General features: G+C 34.4%; 4 protein-coding genes across 4 annotated transcripts; all 4 read left to right on the top strand.

The window, feature by feature from the left end:
- Positions 1-3,607: 3,607 nt before the first annotated feature.
- LOC125196908 (dehydration-responsive element-binding protein 1E-like) lies at positions 3,608-4,333 on the top strand. The gene has a single exon (XM_048095573.1). It carries the CDS (start codon positions 3,628-3,630, stop codon positions 4,162-4,164), a length of 537 nt encoding a protein of 178 aa, XP_047951530.1. The 5' UTR covers positions 3,608-3,627; the 3' UTR covers positions 4,165-4,333.
- Positions 4,334-5,941: 1,608 nt separating this feature from the next.
- LOC125192801 (50S ribosomal protein L17, chloroplastic-like) lies at positions 5,942-7,145 on the top strand. Its single transcript, XM_048090462.1, has 2 exons — positions 5,942-6,167; positions 6,617-7,145. The coding sequence occupies exons 1-2, from the start codon at positions 5,984-5,986 to the stop codon at positions 7,024-7,026; spliced, it is 594 nt and encodes a 197-aa protein (XP_047946419.1). The 5' UTR covers positions 5,942-5,983; the 3' UTR covers positions 7,027-7,145.
- A 1,119-nt stretch (positions 7,146-8,264) lies between these two features.
- LOC125193677 lies at positions 8,265-11,763 on the top strand. Its single transcript, XM_048091521.1, has 3 exons — positions 8,265-8,899; positions 10,826-10,946; positions 11,024-11,763. Exons 1-3 carry the CDS (start codon positions 8,366-8,368, stop codon positions 11,557-11,559), a joined length of 1,191 nt encoding a protein of 396 aa, XP_047947478.1. The 5' UTR covers positions 8,265-8,365; the 3' UTR covers positions 11,560-11,763.
- A 3,064-nt stretch (positions 11,764-14,827) lies between these two features.
- On the top strand, positions 14,828-17,565 carry LOC125197549 (UDP-galactose/UDP-glucose transporter 2-like). The gene is made up of 6 exons (XM_048096315.1): positions 14,828-15,145; positions 15,407-15,435; positions 15,522-15,723; positions 16,589-16,831; positions 16,914-17,015; positions 17,099-17,565. Exons 1-6 carry the CDS (start codon positions 15,020-15,022, stop codon positions 17,465-17,467), a joined length of 1,071 nt encoding a protein of 356 aa, XP_047952272.1. The 5' UTR covers positions 14,828-15,019; the 3' UTR covers positions 17,468-17,565.
- The last annotated feature ends 2,276 nt before the right edge of the window (positions 17,566-19,841 follow it).

The raw sequence follows: 19,841 nt of genomic DNA, 5'->3' as shown, positions 1-19,841 counted from the left end.
AGATTAAAGTATTAATATTCGGATGTAATCATTGACTTTCAAGTATTTAGACACATAAACATTTGGAGCAATCTATGAGACAAAAATGACATATCCCAATGAGGATATATTTCTCTCTCTCATCATACAAAATTATATTTAAAGTGGAATACTTTGCTAAGTGTCAACATTTGAACCATCATTGGCCCACCAAAATATGTCCCCTACTTACCCAAATTATTATGTCCATTCATATAATTTTCTTTTGATTTTTTTGACCTTTCTATTAAAAACTTTATGTTATATAAGTTGATCAATTGAAATGATTATATTGGATGTATTTCCTTTTCGTGCTAATTAGTTTTTGGTCTAGGGCAACAACTTATTGTTAGATTTTGTATAGTCATCATTTGATGCTTCATTTTAGTGGGAACTATTTATGCTTAGTCAATTCTAATGGAAAAGTAAATAGTAAATCCATTAACTGACGAAAACTTAGTAGTACTAGTGTGCACAAATGATCGATTTATCTAAAATAATTAAATATAAAATCAAAATCAAGCTACAACTATCCAAGTACTACAACAGTTTGAGTTACCATCCAAATTAATACTCCTAAAATAGTTAAGTTGTACCAAAACAATCCAATCATTTAAAGAACAAGTGATGTAATGGAATATATTACAAATGCCAAAGTCCCATATAAATAGAACCACCGTAATCGAAGAAATGGAGCTAAGTAGCATAAATTGGTTTTAATATTCATAAATTCTTTTGTTTATTTTATGGTCAACACTTTACATCCTAGACCTACTATAAATTTAGGTATTAGTTCAACAATTTGAACAATATAAAACCACCATTTAAAAATTCCTATTTTTATTAAAGCTTCTTGATATCAATTTTGGAGTAAATCAATGGTAAAAGTAATAAAGAATTTTTGGTAAGTTACATGAGTTAGAATCAGATTACTCTCTCGGTATAATTCAACAAGCAAACATATACTATGTTTGTCAAATATGGTGTGTTAACCTAATGTTAGAGTGGTAAATGACTAAGACCAAATGTCATATATTCTAGTGCATCGTGATTCTACAATTAAAAATATGTGTTTATTTATTTAATTAAAAAGTACTAGTACTACTTGAACTGTAAACAAGTGTACAATTATTGAGAAGTGAGTGGTCATCTTTATCTTAACAAGTGTGGAAATATCCCTTTCTAGGAGTACAACTCTAAGGCCCCAGCTTATATAGGCCCAATTAATCATTAATTCTTTTAGTATGTGCATATATTGATTATCTAGCTTTAGGAAAAATCATGAAGGCCATTGTAATTTTTTAATAATTACACACTAGTTGCAACGATTGAAAATAACTCTATCAACAAGAAAAAAAAAATAGAAAATAAATGTTGTGGAACTATCGATTTACCACTCATATAGTAGTTTGATAATGTCGATATATAAAAGGGTATAGTTTTGGGTTGGGCTAAATTAATTAAACTGGTCTCATATTTCCATTGTATTGGACCTTATTAAGGCCTTTAATACTTGGGCTTTTGCACAGACTTTATGTTATATCCACCTATTATTTTATCCTTAAACGCCCCAATTTAAAGTTATGATAAAAAATATTGTTAAATATGAAAACATCCCAATCTTTATAGTATTCCATATATTATCAATTTTATGTTGACATTATCATGATTTCCAATTTATATCAATTTTATTATTGGGTTTCATATTTGGATAATAAATCATGATGTGGCGCTAGAGAGTGACGATTTGTTCCAAGTGTGCACCTTATTTTTTTGATACAATAACCATGTGACGATTCAATTGCCCAATAAAGTGTCTTAGATAGAACTTGATGCAAATCTTAGAGAGAAAATACAAAAGAAATAATTGGGATTTACCTTCTATTACATTATTAATGAATAAAGATATGGTGGCCCATTTACACTTAAAAAACAAGGCTCTTCAATGGGCTTTTCATTATTTTTTATCCTATCAACTGTTATTGAACAAAGTTCTAGCTAGCCATCGATATGAAGTATGAACAGTTTCGAACAAATGAGAGGCAGTTGTCTTTTTTAAGAGAGTCTGATAATGGTTCTCTATCTACCTCGTCACGACTCTGAATTTTAACTTTTTAGATGAAGAAGTGTCTTTACCAAATAAATTGCACTTCATCGTCTAATCGGTTTGATGGTAAAAATTTTCTAAGTGATTTGTCGAATGGATTTAAATGGAGAGAAGAATGCGATATCCTATGAATGAGTTGGATATGTTTTCTGTACATAATTTGAAATTGTAATATTCAAAACTAGAGCGTTTGATAGATTGACTTGTCACTTCAATTTTAGTTTTATGATTGAGTTAATTGCCCATAGTCACGAAGAATAACTCATTTATGGTATATCCCAAACCTTTTAAATTTTTAACAATAAATCACGAATTTTTAAATTTCTTAATAATGAATCAACTTATCTGAAAAAAATTTAAAAGTTTTTTTTGGCTTACAACTACGTCGTTCACGTCATCACGTTAATACATACGTGTGTCACTATTTATCTAAATCACCATAATTTTATATGTGTGCCTTGGAAAATGGTTATAGGGTAATTCCAATTTCTTGAAATGTTTTTATTGGTCATTCAAATTTTGGAATGTTATGACATAAACTATAATATAACCAAATCACACAATTTTACAAGCAGTTAATCCATTTTGTTCTTACCAAAATTATAAAACGTGGAAAGTCATGATAATGATTTAAAATGAGAAAAACCAAATTGATGTGTCATAGAGGACAGGGGCAAGAGAGCTTGAAAGGGACAGAGATTCATGGCTTCGCACGTAATAAAAAATATCGCATACTAATATTATAAAACTACTATATTATTATTTAAATGATACTCACTCCGTTCCACGAGAATATACATTCTTTCCTTTTTAATTTATTCCACAAGAATATGCATATTTTAAGTGTGAAAACTTTTTTTTCTTTAATCGAATTATTAATTTTAGACTAAAACATACTCCCTCCGTTTCTTCATAATTGAGTTATTTTACTATTTCAGGAAGTTTCTTCATAGTTGAGTCGTTTCCTTATATGGTAACTTTTTCCTCTTTCTTATTTTACTCTCTCTTACGTCATTCTCTCTATTTTATTCACTTTATACTTTATTCTCTCTACCTTTTCCCCTCTCTTACTTTTTTATCTATTTATTTAACACACCCAACATTCATTTCTAAAATTTCGTGCCAAAAAATTCCGCCTCAATTATGAAGAAGCGGAGGGAGTATTATTTGAGACCAAAGTATACAAACTTAATATATAAGTATTTTATTACAGATAATCAATTTTGATCTCTAGTCAAAATTAAATTATCCTATTTCAAATTTGTTGTTTTGGTAGTACGACTAGAAGAAAAGTATAGTGCCACGTCAACATAAAAAGTACTACCTTCCTCTTTTCTTATCCGCGTATTATCGTGTGTATTGCGTATGTCCCATGTTTTCCCACTTCACTCTCACTATCACCATTTTTTCCATTCACACACACCCCATGCACCTATATATATCTCCACACACACTCCACACTCTCTAACTGAACTAACTAATCAGAATCACAGCAAGCAAGTATGCAGTGGGGAGGTTTTCAAGAAACGACGCCGTCCTACTCAACCGACGCCAGCCCGAAGCGGCGTGCCGGCAGGAAGAAGTTCAAGGAGACGCGCCACCCCGTCTACCGGGGCGTGCGCCTCCGGAGCTCCGACAAGTGGGTCTGCGAGCTCCGCGAGCCCCGCCGCCAGAAGCGCGTCTGGCTGGGGACCTACCCCACCCCCGAGATGGCCGCGAGGGCGCACGACCTCGCGGCCCTCGCGCTCCGGGGCTCCGCCGCCCGCCTCAACTTCCCCGACTCCGCCTGGCGCCTCGCGGTCCCCGCCACCGAGGACGCCCGGGAGCTGAGGCGGGCGGCGGCCGCGGCCGCAGAGGCCTTCCGCCCGGGCGGGGAGGCCTCTGCGGGGGCGGGGATGTACGACGTCTGCGGGGCGCCGGGCGTGGCGGGGCTGGCGGAGGCGGTTCTGATGTCGCCTCCGCCGTTCCCGGGGCGGAGATTCGGTTGGGATGAGGTGGAGAGTGACGGTGAGATGGAGTTGGAGTTGTGGAGTTTTTAAATGTTTTTAATAGGCTATATTCGAGCTCGGGTACCCGAATTTTAATATGGGATTACTCATCGATTGGACATCCATAGCAAAATTGTGAAAAATAGTTTGTAGCCTTACTCTTAGTTATTGTACAAGTTCTTGTTGATTGAATGCAAACAAATAGTGGATTGAATACCAATGTCTTATACAATTACTTTGACTACAAATTAATTGACTTTTATATGTTTAATAGTACAATATTTTCATTTCTGATAAAATTATAATTTTCACCATAATCCAGCCATATGATTGTGTTGTGTGACCTTCCCATTAGCTAATGCCATATGATCTATTTCTCCATTTTAAAATAAAAATTTATAGTGCGTGTTTTAATTAAGAGAAAACATTCCATGTTTGGGCTATAAATTATATGCCCATTTCTGGCCCATATAATTATAAGAAGTGCTTCAATTCTCACTTTCTTATTCTCACCTTTTAAAACTCATTCATCACTTTTAAATGCCAACGTTCATTCAATGAGGCTCTGATCAATTAAACACTTGTACCTTTATTTTTCAATTTAATAGCCTGATTGTTGCGATGGATGATCGATTGATGAAACCAATTTAATAACCAATTTCCCAATTAAATATAAGACGTGTGTGTAGTGTTCGTACTTAGTAGTTTTATTTCTCTTATTTTTCGCATTTCTGTTTATTATTTATGATGAGAGATGAGTATAATCTAATATTGATAGCTAATTAATTTTGCCTGGAAGTTTGAATTAATGATGAGTGAAGTACAAAATTAGCATCTATGTATGACTAATCGAATGCTAAGGTATCCATGTTTTAAAAAATGCATCAGACGCCTCTACATATGGATATAATATTATTTTAAATCCTTTTTCATTATTTACGGTCTTCCATGCCCTTCTCACCCTCCATTTTTTTCCAAAATGCCACTAAGGACATTTTGGTCTTTCCAATATTTCATCATTATATTTCATTAATATAAATAAATTTGAATTTTAAGAATATTTAAAAATAAATTATTAAAATATCATAAATTATAATACACATATTATCATCATTGAATGTTTTAATGGTAGTTAAATAGTACTCCGTATATTTTATTCTTCAATTATTTTTCTTAAGAAATACTAATAAAGATTAAAGTATAATAATAATATATAAAAATTAGTTTCCCACACTCGCAAATTTGAATTTTAAGAATATTGTAAAATAAATTATTAAAATAATAATTTTTATATAAACATAATACCAATAAATTAGAAATACTAGAAATTATAATGCACATATTATCAGCGAATGTTTTAATGATAATTAAATATATTTTATTCTCCAATTAATTTTCTTGATAAATACTGATAAAGATTAAAGTATACTAATAATATATAAAAATTCTTTTCCCCACATTCTTCTAAAACTATTTATACTAGGAATATGAGAAATAATGGAAAGACATTAATGCCTTGGAGTGGCATTTTGGAAATAAATTGAGGATGAGAAGGGCATGAAAGACCGTAAATAGTGAAAAAAGACTTCAAATGATATTGTACCTATACGTAGAGGTGTCTGGTGCATTTTTTGAAACATTAATACCTCAAGCGTTCGATTAGACATACACAAGGACTAATTTTGTAGTTCACCCTTGTATTAAAATCAATTTATTTTGCGTATTTGAATTCGCGAAGGAAATAAAAGAATTAAAAAAAAAGGATATAGAACCAAAACGGTACCGTTTTATAACAAATCCAAACTATAAAAAACAGATAGCGGCATATCTTCTTCTTCTTCCACCCAAATTCGTAGCAAGATATCCAACAATGGCGTCTGCTTCAACGTTTAGCCTCTCTTCTCTGCGTGCTGCTCTCCCCTCCCCTCCTTCTATTTGCTTTCCCAACGGCTTCTCTCCTTCAAACCTCAAAATCGCTCGCCCTAAGTCTGCCCCAAGCCCGCTCAACTCCTTTGTCGGTCTCGCACCGTTGCTGCCCATCTTCTCTTCTCCAGGTACCACAAAAAACACTATGCAATTGGAATTGGAATTGGACTTTTTGTTTAATCACTGATTTTGCGATGCTTTCTATTTGCTCAATTTTAGGGGTTTTCGGATGGATGGATAATTTTAGAGGTTTTTGTACATATTGGAGAATGAATGAATTCGAAAATAAATGAAAAAATTGGAACAAGTGATTGTCTTCGCAGATGTCAAAGTTAGCTTAATTTTGAGGGATTTGATGATACTACTGAAAAGGTTTGATTTTGTTAGACTGTTGAATGAGTTAGATAAGAATATGTTTGTTTTATCTCATCTCTTTCATAGTATTAATGATGATTGCAAAAATCTTGCTATTACCAATTGTTATCTTATCATCATTATCTTTGATGTAGTTGTATGTTTATGGAATTCAACCCTTTTGTAATGTACTTACTTACCATAAGGTTAATTTGATCCTCAGATTCATTTAGTTTTGAGCACTGCTTCCCCACGGTGGACAACGGAAGCTGTTTCTTTGCCATGAGACACGGGAGGAAGGTGCCCAAGCTCAACCGGCCTCCCGACCAGCGCAAGGCTCTTCTACGAGGCTTGACCACCCAGCTTCTCAAGTATGGTCGCATAAAGACCACCCGAGCCAGGGCTAGTGCGATGAGGAAGTATGTCGATAAGATGGTCACGCTGGCTAAGGACGGGACCCTGCACAAGAGACGACAAGCCCTTGGCTTCGTCTACGAAAAGCAAATCGTCCACGCCTTGTTTGCGGAGGTCGGGGAGAGGTACGGGGACAGAGAAGGAGGGTACACTAGGATAATCAGGACATTACCGAGGCGTGGGGATAATGCTCCTATGGCTTACATCGAACTGGTCTAGGCTGTGATCGATATTAAGCTTGTGTTTTGTGACATTTGTAGAGAGATTTTGGGTGTGTCCTGTGTTTTGTGCATGTAAATTAATTGAGCAATGAGGAATTATAAGTGAAAGTTGATGCATTTTTGCACTCCTTTCTTAAAGGATACTTTGCAGGTACGAACATTTTGTAATTTGGTTATTTGATTTAACTACATTTATTGAAATCAAATCGGTTGAAGTAGAATGTGTGCATTGTATAGTGATTATTAGTCTGATGTGAAGCTTTGTTATATTTATGTTTTCATTTTTCTACATTTTTCTACATTTCTATATTGAATGCAAACAAAGAGATTGAATACCAAAATTCTAATCTTTTTTATACAAGTACTTTGACTACAAATTAATTGACTTTTATATGTTTAATAGTACAATATTTTCATTTCTGATAAAATTATAATTTTCACCATAGTCCAGCCATATGATTGTGTTGTGTGAGCAGCCCATGAATTAATGCCATATGATCTATTTCTCCATTTTTAAATTAAAAATTTATAGTGCGTGTTTTAATTAAAGAGAAAAGCTTCTATGTTTGGGCTACAATGGCCCAATTACATCACACTAATAAATTATATGCCCATTTCCGGCCCATATATCAAAAAAACAAACTTCATTTGTCCGCCGTTAAATGTCTCATTTTTTCTTTTATCTGTCGGCCAATAAATGCCTCATTTCACTTTTATCATTTTTAGTAAGTGGATCACACATTCCACCAAACTTTCTACTTCCTCCGTCCCTAAAATTCGTCACCATTTGACCTAGCACGAGTTTTAAGAAATATAATCGAAAGTGGGTTGAAAACGTCAGTGGTAAGTGAATCTTACTTTTATATATTAGTTTTAAAATAAAATATGAGAGAGAATGAGTTAGTGGAATGTGGGGTCCATTATAAAAAAATGGTAAAAGTGAAAGGTGATAAATTTATAGGGACGGACGAAAAGGAAATAAGTGACAAATTTTCAGAGACGAATGTAGTATCTAATTAATTTTTTTAAAATCAAACAATTTCTTAAAATTCGTGCTGGTCAAATATAAGACATTTAATGGCGACCCTCGAGGGAGTATCTCTCCCTATATCACTCAGTCTCTGCAAATTTAAGCTCAATCCTGGCCATGATATAAGAAGCTGCTTCAATTCTCACACTTTCTTATTCTCACCCTTTAAAACCGTCTCTCTCTCTCTCTCTCATTCACCACTTTTAAATGCCAACATTCAATCAATGAGGCTCTGATCGCACTTCTCAATCAAACACTTGTGCTTCGCTTCACCTTAATTTTTCAATTTAATAGCCTGATTGTTGCGATGGATGATCGATTGATGAAGCCAATTAGGGCGCCGCTGCTGCTCAAGGACCATCTGCTCGAAGACATGAGCTCATGCTCATCCAACGGCTTCAAATCGTTCCCTCGCCGCCAATGCTGCACCGCCGTCGGATTCCGTCGCCGCCAGACTAGACCTCGCGCCAAACCGCCGGCGAATCCGGCGCTCTCGGCTCTCCAGAGAGCGATCAGCGCCGTGAAACGCCTCCAGTTCGGCGCCGCGGAGAAGATGAAGAAGAGGAGCGATCTCAGCCTCGGCAGCTCGTTTTTTCTGTTCTGGAGGAGGAGGCCGGAGAGGAAGGAGATCGGATCGTGGAAATCGTTTGAGCAGCTGATGAAGGAGGACGAATGGCGGCCGCCGGCGGATCGTAAAAGTTTCACTGCGTCGGAAGGCGGGAATTCCTCCTCTTCAGATTTGCCGCCACAGCTCAAAAACGACGTCGTTATGACGCCTGAGGCCGATTCAACTACGTGCAGTGGCGGAAGCTCAGATAACAACTCTTCTACCCAAACAAAGGTTACACATTTTTACTTATTAATTAATTTACATAATTACAGCTTTTATTTACAATGTGAAGTAGAAAAAATTGAATAAATGTACATAATTTGGACTTTGGGGGCTTATTTTAGATGTGATCAAATGAAAATTCTAAATATCGTATGAATTCAAAATTATGATATGCACCATTGAAAAATGTCAACAGATCAAAAAAAAGCATCAACAGAAAAATGTTTTTCAGCGGTAGTCAATGATTGATGTTGTGTTGATATTGTGTTGACATTAAAATCTTGAAATTTTTACTGTGTTGATATTGTATTGAAACTGCGTTAAAGCTGTGTTGAGGAGTTTTGAGTTTGTACAATATATAAGTTTGCATTTTATCACAACCCTTATATATTTAGATAGATAGATAGGGTTGTGATAAAATGTATAAGGGTTGTGATAAAATGCAAACTTATATATTGTACAAACTCAAAACTCCTCAACACAGCTTTAACGCAGTTTCAATACAATATCAACACAGTAAAATTTCAAGATTTTAATATCAACACAATATCAACATAGCATCAATTATTGACTACCGTTGAAATTCTGTTGACATTTTTCTGTTGATGATTTTTTGTGATCTGTTGTCATTTTTTAATGGTGCAGGTCATAGTTTTGAGTTGTTGAGTTTGTACTATATGTGTGTGAGAATATTAGACTTGTTCCACTATTTTCAGCCTTTGTTTTTGTTTGTTTTCAATTTTAGTATTCGTTTAGTTGCTTCACAAAAATTAATTAGTTAAGGGGTCATAGTCTGGTGACGATAGTTAATTTTATCCGTCGCCAGTTTTCGTTGAAAACAAATAAGTCTTCTCAAAGTATATAATTGAACGAGAACAGTTGAAACCTATGAATGAAGTCTTGAATTATTTTTTAAGATATAGTAGTATTGTGTAATTGAATTTTATCGACACCCTATGATTGCTTAGATCATATAATTTGCTTTCTTTATTCGGTAGGAGAATTGGTATACCATACCGGCCTGTAACTGACGAGTATTAATTGTTAATTATTATAATAAGTAGAGTAGTCAATCATTTTATATTGGTTTGGTTGGCTTTATATTTTCTATTGACTGAATAAAATACCATATATATGTGGCCCAGCATATTTTAATCTTTTTTTATAAGTAGTGTTTTTGTTCCAAACTCTAAGTTTAGATTTGCAATGAGATCACTACTTTTTTTTGTCATTAATTTATTATTCTCATATTTATGTACTAGTACTACTAGTATTTTACTCCCTTCGTCCCGAATAATTTGTCTCATTTTTCCATTTCGATCCGTCCCACATAATTTGTCTCATTTCACTTTCTTTTGGTAATGGACCTCATATTCCACTAACTCATTCCTACACACATTTCTTAAAATTCGTGCCCGGTCAAAGTGAGACGAATTATCCGGGACAGATGGAGTAGATTTTAAGGCTTGTTTTGTTATTATGATCTGTTTTTGTACTGCTAGCATGCCATTTATTTTGGATTGAGTGTTTTGTACTTAAAAAAAACATTTTGGAGTACATTTGATAATGTTTTTAGGAGTTGGGGAGGCCCCTACAAGTGTAGAGGGAACTTGACAAAGAAAAAGCTCTTCATTAATTAGACATTATTGTTATGAAATGCAACTTCTCAATCAACAAACTTTGCCCTTGGGGTAGGGTGGGGTCCAACTCAACTCCCTCCTTGTTGGATTGGACATACAATTCTAACTTACTAGAATGTCCAAGATTGCGTTGTATGTAGGGAAACAAATTTGAGTTGTGTCCATCATAATAATGGATTCAATAAATATGTCACCTCCATGATTCAAAATGCAAATTTGGCTTATGTAAACAACTAATTAACTATTGGACTTTTTGAGATGAGGGAATTATGTTTAATGTGTGGATGAAATACAGAAGCAATGGACAAGTGATCAAGAGAAGGAGCAGTTCAGTCCTGTGTCTGTGCTGGACTGTCCATTTGATGAGGAAGATGAAGTTTCTTCGCCTTTCCAACATCGGCTTGCTCTTATGGAAGGTGATTTTTTCCCCTTCCTCTTTCTTTAAAATCTTATACTAGCTTGTTTCCCAATCTCTTAATCTTTTATTGTGTAGGAACAAGGAAGAAACTCCTGAAGAAGATTCAAAGGTTCGAGTGTCTAGCGAAGCTCGAGCCCTTAAACCTAACTAGACGATTTGAATCACAACTAGAATCCGATACTGAATCATCCACCTTCCTAGACGAAGAAGAAGTAGAAGAAGAAAGTGATGATGAAAAAGAAGACGACGAGGCACTCGAATTGCTTGATCAAGTGAAGACCATCATGCCATCTTATGGCCTGAAATTCGAGGCAGATAAGTTGATGTTAGATTTCTTCAGAGAAAGGATGTCCAATGATCAACGAGGCGAATCCTTGTCTGATCATAACGCGTTAGTAGAGATTTCCCGAGGGTGGATGGACGGGCATGACCCCCTCGGGTTGTTCATGGAATGGGAGGTGGAGAAGAATAGGAAAGCTTATGTTGAAGACATGGAGCATGGTGGAGAATGGAAGAGATTGGATCAAGAATATAAGGAGGTGGTTTTGGAGTTGGGAATTGAGGTGTGTGATGCCCTATTGAATGAGGTGTTGCTAGAGATCATGAATTAGGAAAAGAAACCAAGGTAGAAATTAAATAAATATAAGTTATGATGAGTTTGATAGTTTGTGTTTACTATATTTTCTCTATTTTATTTTATTTTCATTAGGCCATGGCTATAGTGTGACCAGCTTTTCAACCCCTTGTTGAGAATAATTTTAGTAGCTAGTAGTACTTGTTTATTTCAATATTAATTTAGCCTTTTTCGATTTTAATATTTTTGGTGAATAAAGTGGATAAAGACCTATACCGAGACCCATTTGAATAGTCTATAACATATGGACTCCCCAATTGAAATTTATTTCTCTTTATGGAATAATAACCAAGGAAAAGTCTATCTTTCTCTCTAGTTACGTGAGGTAAGATAATTCTATTTCACTAAATTAGAGTACTCTTGTACATTTTGATGGTCCAATCTAGACAAATTATGACCTAATATTGTGCGTGGATAGTTGCATTACATGTATAGTATCTTTCTATTGATGGATTTAGGAAACAGAACTCATGAGATCGGACATAGTGAAAAATGATAGTGAAGGCAGTGGCTTTGGCCGTTAGAGTTTGACCGGATGGGGGGCACTCACAGCAACGGGAATGGACGATCATCGCCAAGTCGCCTGAAAACAAGAAAGGGGATTGGTAATGCATAGAGAGGCTAGGAGTAGGGATGCGCTGACAATGAGGAATTCTGCACTTTATTTCTTAAACGATCAAAGTGGAGGGAATTAGTATCTTTCAAGCAAAACAATTTGAGCCCAAATTTAGTTTTTTAAAATCCAAAATCATTTTCTCACTGTAGATATCTTTCTTGATGACACTTAGGGCAAAGGCTGAGCTGTTGAGGGATCTGTGGCTGACATGAAGATTCCAGGAAGCATCCATTAGTTGGCGGTGGAGTCGGTCGATCCCCATATTTATCTTACAACTCTATTTCAATCAACTATAATTTTGTGCATGAAGTACTATTAGGTAGACCTACCCAAGGTTTACCTAACCGACGGTTAAAACCGAAACCGTAACTGCCAGTTACGGTTCCGAACTGAAACCGTGAGAATTTACCCAAATCGAAACCGTCAATTTTCGAACCGTGGTTCGGTTCAGGATAAAAAAATTTTGAAAATTTACCCAAACCGGAACCGCGAAAAACCGCAGGAAAATCGTGAAATCAAGCCGAAACCACAAAAAATCGGCGGTTCAAAACCGTGAAAAACCATTATAAACACCAAAAAACCGCCGGTTCAGAACCGGAACCGAAACCGGCGGTTTTGGCACCTCTACTATTAGGGAATAGCATCACAAATGTAATTATTTGGGATTTTATACTGACCTCGAATAGTATTTTAAAATCATGCATGGGATATATTATGGGCCCTTCCAGAAAGCCCGTTTTGGGTAGTATTTGGATCCAACTATAAACATCTGGGCCCTTAAAAAAGCCCACCTATCCTGATATTGTTTATTCTGAAGAGGCATGATCTTAAGGTGAAAATATTATTACAAAACTATATAAAAAACATGTTACCTCCTTATGATTTATTGTGATAATATCACTTCCCAATTTAATTGTTTTGTCCATTTTTGTTTTTAAATAGTAGTACTCCATATTCTTACTATTCGAGCCTTTTGATTCAACCATGACAATAGCATTTTGGCTTATGACTTGACTGTCAATAATTGTTAATTGGTAGTAGTATAAATTTCTCTAGAGTCTTAGCAGATTCAACAATGGCAACTAATAATGTTTACTTATTTGTGAAATTTGTCACAATACATCAATTATATGCCAAATATTTCTAGAATTAAAGGTCTCAAATTTCAAAAAGTATTTAATAAATTAAAAGATTGAGTATTGTTCTGTCCAGGTTTGGAAAAATGAAAATGGTGCTATAAATGTAATATAGCTATAAAATATAGATCCAATTAAACCTTTTGAAAAGAAAAAGTGATTTTCGAAATAGATAATTTTGTATAGCTGAAAACAAGGCATGCAAATAAGGAATCGGTTTGGATTTATTCATCATTGCCAAAATCATTAATTTGTGACGCACAAACTACGCACAAAAGTAATTATTATTGCTAGGATGAGTACAAACATTAAACCACGAGCATAAATAAATTAAGTAATGAATCTTCTTTTATTTAATTTTCCAATAACGGCAAAGATTCTTGGTAACGACATTATTTCTAAATTATTCAATCATTCTTTCCTAAATCTTTAAATTTTATAAATCTCAATTTATTAGCTCTTCAAGATTGATAAATGATTGTAATTTGTACATTTTTTTCGTTGTTTGATTTGTTTCCATTTTGACACGACTTAATTTAACCAAACAACCCCAAAAAATATTACGTATTGTTTGTATCAATTTTGTTCAAACTATAGCCTAATATTTCGAAAATTTCTAGATCCGTAATTACTAATACAATTTTCTGAAATTTAGAAAGTTGAATTTTTTATCTTAGTTAGTGTCGAAAACAATATACTAGTATTTCCTTATAAACATGATCTTTCATTCTCCATAATATTTTAATTTTATAAATATATTTTATTTTCCAAAAATCACACTTACTTCCGTATAATCTACCAAAAAACTTCATTATAATCTACATCAATCAAATACTCATATACGGGTACCTAAAAAAATTGCAAATTAAATTTCAAATGCTAAACTTTAGAAGTATTTTAACAATGCACATTTTTCATTTTGTGACAAATTCGTCCATTTTCTTTTACTAAATGAGCTTAAGCTGACATTTTCAAAATTCGATCAATTGAAGCCATTTACGTCTTATGAGTTATCTCGATGTCCTCTCATATTATCAATTTTATTGTGAGTTAGTTCCAAACTGTAAAATAAATCATCGAAAAACACGAATTCTATCGCACACACAACAAAACCGATGAGAATAATTCTCGATCAATAATATATAACTATTGACATTTGACAAAGTCTGAATTTAAATTCTAAGCTTGTAAAAAAACCCAAGTGATGGGTTAAGAAAACAAATAAAATATCTAAAAGTTAGGTATAATCTCCAATAAGGTCAAAGCATAGGACATATAATTGCAAATATCTCTTATTCAGATTTATAACCTTTATTGACTTTTAAATCTTTAATAGTAGTATTACCTTACTTGTATTATCCCACCGTTTATTAAATTTAATTAAATGATAATTGACCCTTAAATCTTTCAAATGGATTTCGCCATCTTCTCTCTCACACACAATTGAAAATAAATCTATGTGTATTGACGAAGCAAGAGACGCGCAGAGATATTTATATTCACACACAGAGAGAAAAACAAAGAAGTGTGTGCCAAATTTTGATGCTTTTCTTGCGAATACAAAAGTCCCCTTTCTTTAGTCTTTTTCATCCCTTCCGCCATTAGAGACATGCAACGAGAAATGCTCTCTTGCCTCTAAACTATTTATTCCCGTATAAAAGCTCCAGTCTTTATTCGTTTCATAGATGAAGAAGGAGGATCAAGCCAGGTCTCTGCTGGGGATTTCTCTGACTGGCAGGCCCACGTGGCAGCAGTTCTTGATTTGCTCTTCTGGGTTCTTCTTCGGCTACCTCGTCAATGGAATTTGTGAGGTGTGTGTTGAATCTTGGGTGAAATTGGGTGGAAATTGGGATTGATGGATTGTGGGATTGAAGAAGAAAGAGGGATTTTTTAGATTGTGGGATTTTTCGTTGACTGGAAATCTTGAAAGAGTGTGCATTATGTGATTTGAATTGATGGGTTTTGTGTTGATTTTAGTTGATGAAATGCAGATCTAATTCAGGCTATGTTGATGGTGGATGAGAAAGTTGACTAATGATGGAATTTCTTGTTTTTTTATTATCCAATTGCAGGAATATGTCTACAATCGCCTAAATTTCAGGTTTGGCTGAGTCTTGATCTGACTTTATCAAACCGGCGCTTCAAATTTCTAATAATAGTATGTGATTTTTGTGATGGTTTTTGCAGCTTTGGTTGGTATTTCACCTTTGTGCAAGGCTTTGTATATTTGGTGCTTATATACTTGCAGGGCTTCACCACCAAGCAAATGGTGAATCCGTGGAGAACGTATGTGAAGCTCTCGGCTGTGCTTATGGGTTCCCATGGATTAACGAAGGGCTCGTTGGCTTATCTTAATTACCCGGCTCAGATCATGTTTAAGTCCACCAAGGTATAAACCTTGCAGACTCTTGATCAGTATTTAGTTGTGAGCATTGTTTGCATTTTCACTTGTGATTTGGTTGGTTCATTGCTGGTTATTATCTAATTATGTGTTGTAGCATAATTCATTGATTGGTTCATTGTTGGTTACTATCTAAGAAGAAGGGTATTTTGATGTTGGAGTTTAGGTACTACAGTAGTTGTTTTGATGTTACATTTTCAGTTTCGATTTGGTTGATGTATCACTTGTTACTGTTTAACTATGTGTTATAGCACAATTCATTGATAGAGACTGTTTGGTTTTGATTGCTTTTGCTTCTAGTTGAGTTGACTAAGAAAATGGTTAGTTTGATGATGGAGTTAGGTACTTGTTGTTTTGATTGCTAAGCATAATAATGTGAACTGTAACATTTTCAGTTTTGATTTGGTTGATGCATTGTTGGCTACTATCTACCTATGGGCTGTGGCATGATTCATCGATATAGTCTGTTGGTTTTGATCACTTCTAGTTGAGTTGACTAAGATGACGGTTAATTTGGTATTGGAGTTTATGTTCTAGTTGTTTTGATTGATAAACATAACAAAATGTTACATTTCCGATTATGGCTGTAGCATAATTCATCGTTACAGACTTCTATGATTGCTTCTAGTTGATTTGACTAAGAAGATGGTTGGTTTGATGTTGGAGTTTAGGTTCGGTTTTGATTTGGTTGATGCATCACTTATTACTGTTTAACAATGTGTTGTAGCATGATTTGTCTGTGGAGAGTCTGGAAACTGTTTGGTTATGGTTAGTACTAGTTGATTCTACTAAGAAGCCAACTAATTTTTATGTTTTAAGTTAGTTGATTAGCTGATTCGATGTTGGATTTTAGGTGATCCCTGTTATGGTGATGGGTGCGTTTATCCCCGGGTTGAGAAGAAAGTATCCCATCCACGAGTATATCTCAGCTATCCTCCTTGTTATCGGCCTAATTCTCTTCACCTTAGCCGATGCCAACACTTCCCCCAACTTCAATATCATTGGGATCGTGATGATTGTGGGCGCTCTAGTCATGGACTCGTTTCTAGGGAACTTCCAGGAAGCAATCTTTACTACGAATCCCGAAACAACCCAGGTACTTATAAATTCGTTATAGTTCTCTCACGTTGCAGCAGTGACGAAAAAATGTGGTCTTGACTACGTACATTGGTTCACAGATGGAGATGCTATTTTGCTCGACGGTCGTTGGCTTGCCTTTCCTATTGGCACCCATGATTTTGACTGGAGAGCTCTTCAGGGCATGGAGCTCTTGTTATGAGGTTGGTAGATTCATTTAAATTTTTCATAAAACTTTTACCTATTTTGTTTTAGCTAAATCAGTTTTCTTGATGTATTTGTGCAGCATCCTTACGTCTACGGAGTGCTCGTGTTTGAAGCGATGGCTACGTTTATCGGCCAAGTCTCTGTTCTATCACTCATTGCCCTTTTTGGGGCTGCCACCACTGCTATGATAACCACAGCGCGAAAGGCCGTGACGTTGCTGCTGTCGTACCTGATCTTCACCAAGCCGCTGACTGAACAGCACGGCTCGGGGCTGATCCTGATCGCCATGGGCATCGTGCTGAAGCTCGTCCTCGACAGTAAACCCATGCCACACGCTGCTCGGCCGGATTCTGCCCCCACGCAGGGGCGATTCAGCGGGCTGAAGGGAAGTAGAGAAGATGGAGAGGAAGAGGAAGATGAAGATGAAGAGAAAAGGGCACTGGTTTAGGATTCAAGAATTGAATTTTAGTTAATTTTTCTTCATTTACTTGTGTTTTTTGGCTTGGCTTTGGCAAGTAGAGAAGTGCAAAGTTTATTTCCTGCCAATTTTTGGGTTTTTTTGTTAATTTAAATTAAATCATATATGTTAAAAATGTAAAATTCAAAAGGAAAGATTGAATAAATATATTTTGACATGGTTGAGGCTTGTACTACAATTTCCTTTTTCCCATCACTTACAAATTAAAAATACACCAACAAATGGGCATTATTTCAACCGAATAGCAATTTTCAAACTTTCTATTTTACGATATCTTTATACTCTCATATGTATCAATTTATTTACCACTTATACCACTATAATTAACAACTTAAAGTAGACCCATAATCCACTAACATTAATTCCATTACTATTTTTTCTCTCTCCTACTTTATCAATTTTTCTCTCTTTTTCTCTTATCTTACCAATTTTTCTCTTCCTCTTTCTTATTTTATCAAATTGTGCATTAAAACTCGTGTCGTTTTAAATGTCTCTATTTTTAAAAAACGGAGGGAGTAGTATATTTTTCGTTAAAATATGATAACATAGTATAAAGTCAATACATTTGTAGCAAAATTTACTATGGTAAAAATAAAACAATTTTTTTATAATGGTATTCGAGATCCTACTTGAAGCATTTCATCCAATAAAGAGTTTCATTATATACCTGATAAATCTTCACGAATTAATTAATTCTACATTCATGCATAATAATTTTAAAATTCTTATTTAAACCCCTCCATATATTTTTTTCTTAATCGCTCCCGAGAACTGATTGGACGTTGTAATTTAATTTTACTCCTACATTATTTATTTAATTTTTATATATAATTAAAATAATATTAGGGGACCTTTATTATCTTTTCATATACCTACATGTTCAAAAAAGGAAGAAATAAAAATATTAGAATAGAAATATTTGTCAAGCTTAACAGGTAGTAGTATTTGCCACTAAAATGTCAAACTTTCGTGTTTTTATGTCTCCCATTAATAACCGCAATCCAATTTAATAGTATATATTTAAATGTGTTATTCTATTTTTTCTTTATTTATCCTAATTTTTCCTCTTTTATGGAATATTTTATTTTCTCTAATATTTCGGCGTGTTCAGTCCATCCATCCATTTTAACTTTTCTTTTGATTTCATCTCAATTTCTACTTCTCTTTGAGATTCATATCAATACACAATCAAATTTTAATTCGTTCCATTCACACAACATAAAAAAATAGATGGTCTATTATAATAAGAATTGGATTACACTTGTGCTAATAATTCAACATAAATAATTAACAAACAACAATATAAAATTGTAGTATGAAATAAAACCCTTACAAACAAGACACTATATAACCATAATAAAATCCTAACTAAAGCAACTTAACCCTCATATTCTCCATCACCAAGGATTTTAACGAAACAAAACTCGGACTATGAATAACTAAGTTGGAACTAGCATGGTTCCTCTCTTTCTTGATCTCTTGAATAACTTTAGTCGCATCCGAGTAGTAAAATAGTCGAGCAGATGTACGCAATGCGAGTAAGATCCCGCCATCTTTGAATGCTTTGACGGGATAAAGCATTTCATGATAGCGATTTTGGTATTTTATAACTAAATCAAGATTTTCCCTATTCGAAATAAAATCATCATCTAAATCATAAGGAATATAAGTCATGGTATGGTTATGAAGATATTCAGGAAGTCTGATCATAAATGGTTTTCTGTTGATAACATAATCCTTAGTCCATGATTTGTCATCTCCATATTTCTTCATGCACCATATTATAATCACATCATCATCGGCATTGTCGCTGAAGCACAAGCGTCCGTTCAAAGCAGATAGCGAGTAGTACTGCATACTACCACCATGATTTTGAACAGTAATATTATGAGGACAAGAAAAAGATTCAAATAGCTCGGTTTCAAGATCGAGACAGTAAATACTCTGAGGGTAAAAGAAAGCATCAAGTAGAAGCCAATGAAGATTCCCATTCACCAAAAGAGGCGCATGTCCCCTTTGATACCAAAATGTCATTTGGCTCTCAATTGTGATGCTTTTCCAGTGCCCTATTCCTAGATTGTATACTTGACAGGTAACGGGAAACATGCATCATTTTGCATATTCACATATTTTTATTTATCATTTCGTATTTATATTGCTATATATTAAATATTATATGTAAAATATGTATATATATAAACGTTATATAAATATTAAAAATAAAAAGAAGAAGTATAAAAGTGTGCATGGGAGTATATACGGTGTAGATTATATAAATGAGTATTATTTAATAGTTGTGATTAGTTAATATAGTTAATTAAATGATATTTGTGTATATATGGGT

The sequence above is a fragment of the Salvia hispanica genome, chromosome 6, assembly GCF_023119035.1.
Source record: "Salvia hispanica cultivar TCC Black 2014 chromosome 6, UniMelb_Shisp_WGS_1.0, whole genome shotgun sequence".
Taxonomy (NCBI): domain Eukaryota; kingdom Viridiplantae; phylum Streptophyta; class Magnoliopsida; order Lamiales; family Lamiaceae; genus Salvia; species Salvia hispanica.
The sequence above is the reverse complement of the archived record's forward strand: the minus strand, read 5'-3'. Positions and strand labels throughout refer to the sequence as shown.

What these genes read in the sequence shown, in the direction of transcription:
- LOC125192801 (XM_048090462.1), top strand. Translation starts at nt 5,984, where the DNA reads ATGGCGTCTGCTTCAACGTTTAGCCTCTCTTCTCTGCGTGCTGCTCTC. An exon ending in GCCCATCTTCTCTTCTCCAG is followed by an intron (nt 6,168 to 6,616) that starts GTACCACAAAAA and finishes TTTGATCCTCAG; the next exon opens with ATTCATTTAGTTTTGAGCAC.
- LOC125196908 (XM_048095573.1), top strand. Translation starts at nt 3,628, where the DNA reads ATGCAGTGGGGAGGTTTTCAAGAAACGACGCCGTCCTACTCAACCGAC.
- LOC125193677 (XM_048091521.1), top strand. Translation starts at nt 8,366, where the DNA reads ATGGATGATCGATTGATGAAGCCAATTAGGGCGCCGCTGCTGCTCAAG. An exon ending in ACTCTTCTACCCAAACAAAG is followed by an intron (nt 8,900 to 10,825) that starts GTTACACATTTT and finishes GATGAAATACAG; the next exon opens with AAGCAATGGACAAGTGATCA. An exon ending in TCGGCTTGCTCTTATGGAAG is followed by an intron (nt 10,947 to 11,023) that starts GTGATTTTTTCC and finishes TTTATTGTGTAG; the next exon opens with GAACAAGGAAGAAACTCCTG.
- LOC125197549 (XM_048096315.1), top strand. Translation starts at nt 15,020, where the DNA reads ATGAAGAAGGAGGATCAAGCCAGGTCTCTGCTGGGGATTTCTCTGACT. An exon ending in TCGTCAATGGAATTTGTGAG is followed by an intron (nt 15,146 to 15,406) that starts GTGTGTGTTGAA and finishes ATCCAATTGCAG; the next exon opens with GAATATGTCTACAATCGCCT. An exon ending in TACAATCGCCTAAATTTCAG is followed by an intron (nt 15,436 to 15,521) that starts GTTTGGCTGAGT and finishes TGGTTTTTGCAG; the next exon opens with CTTTGGTTGGTATTTCACCT.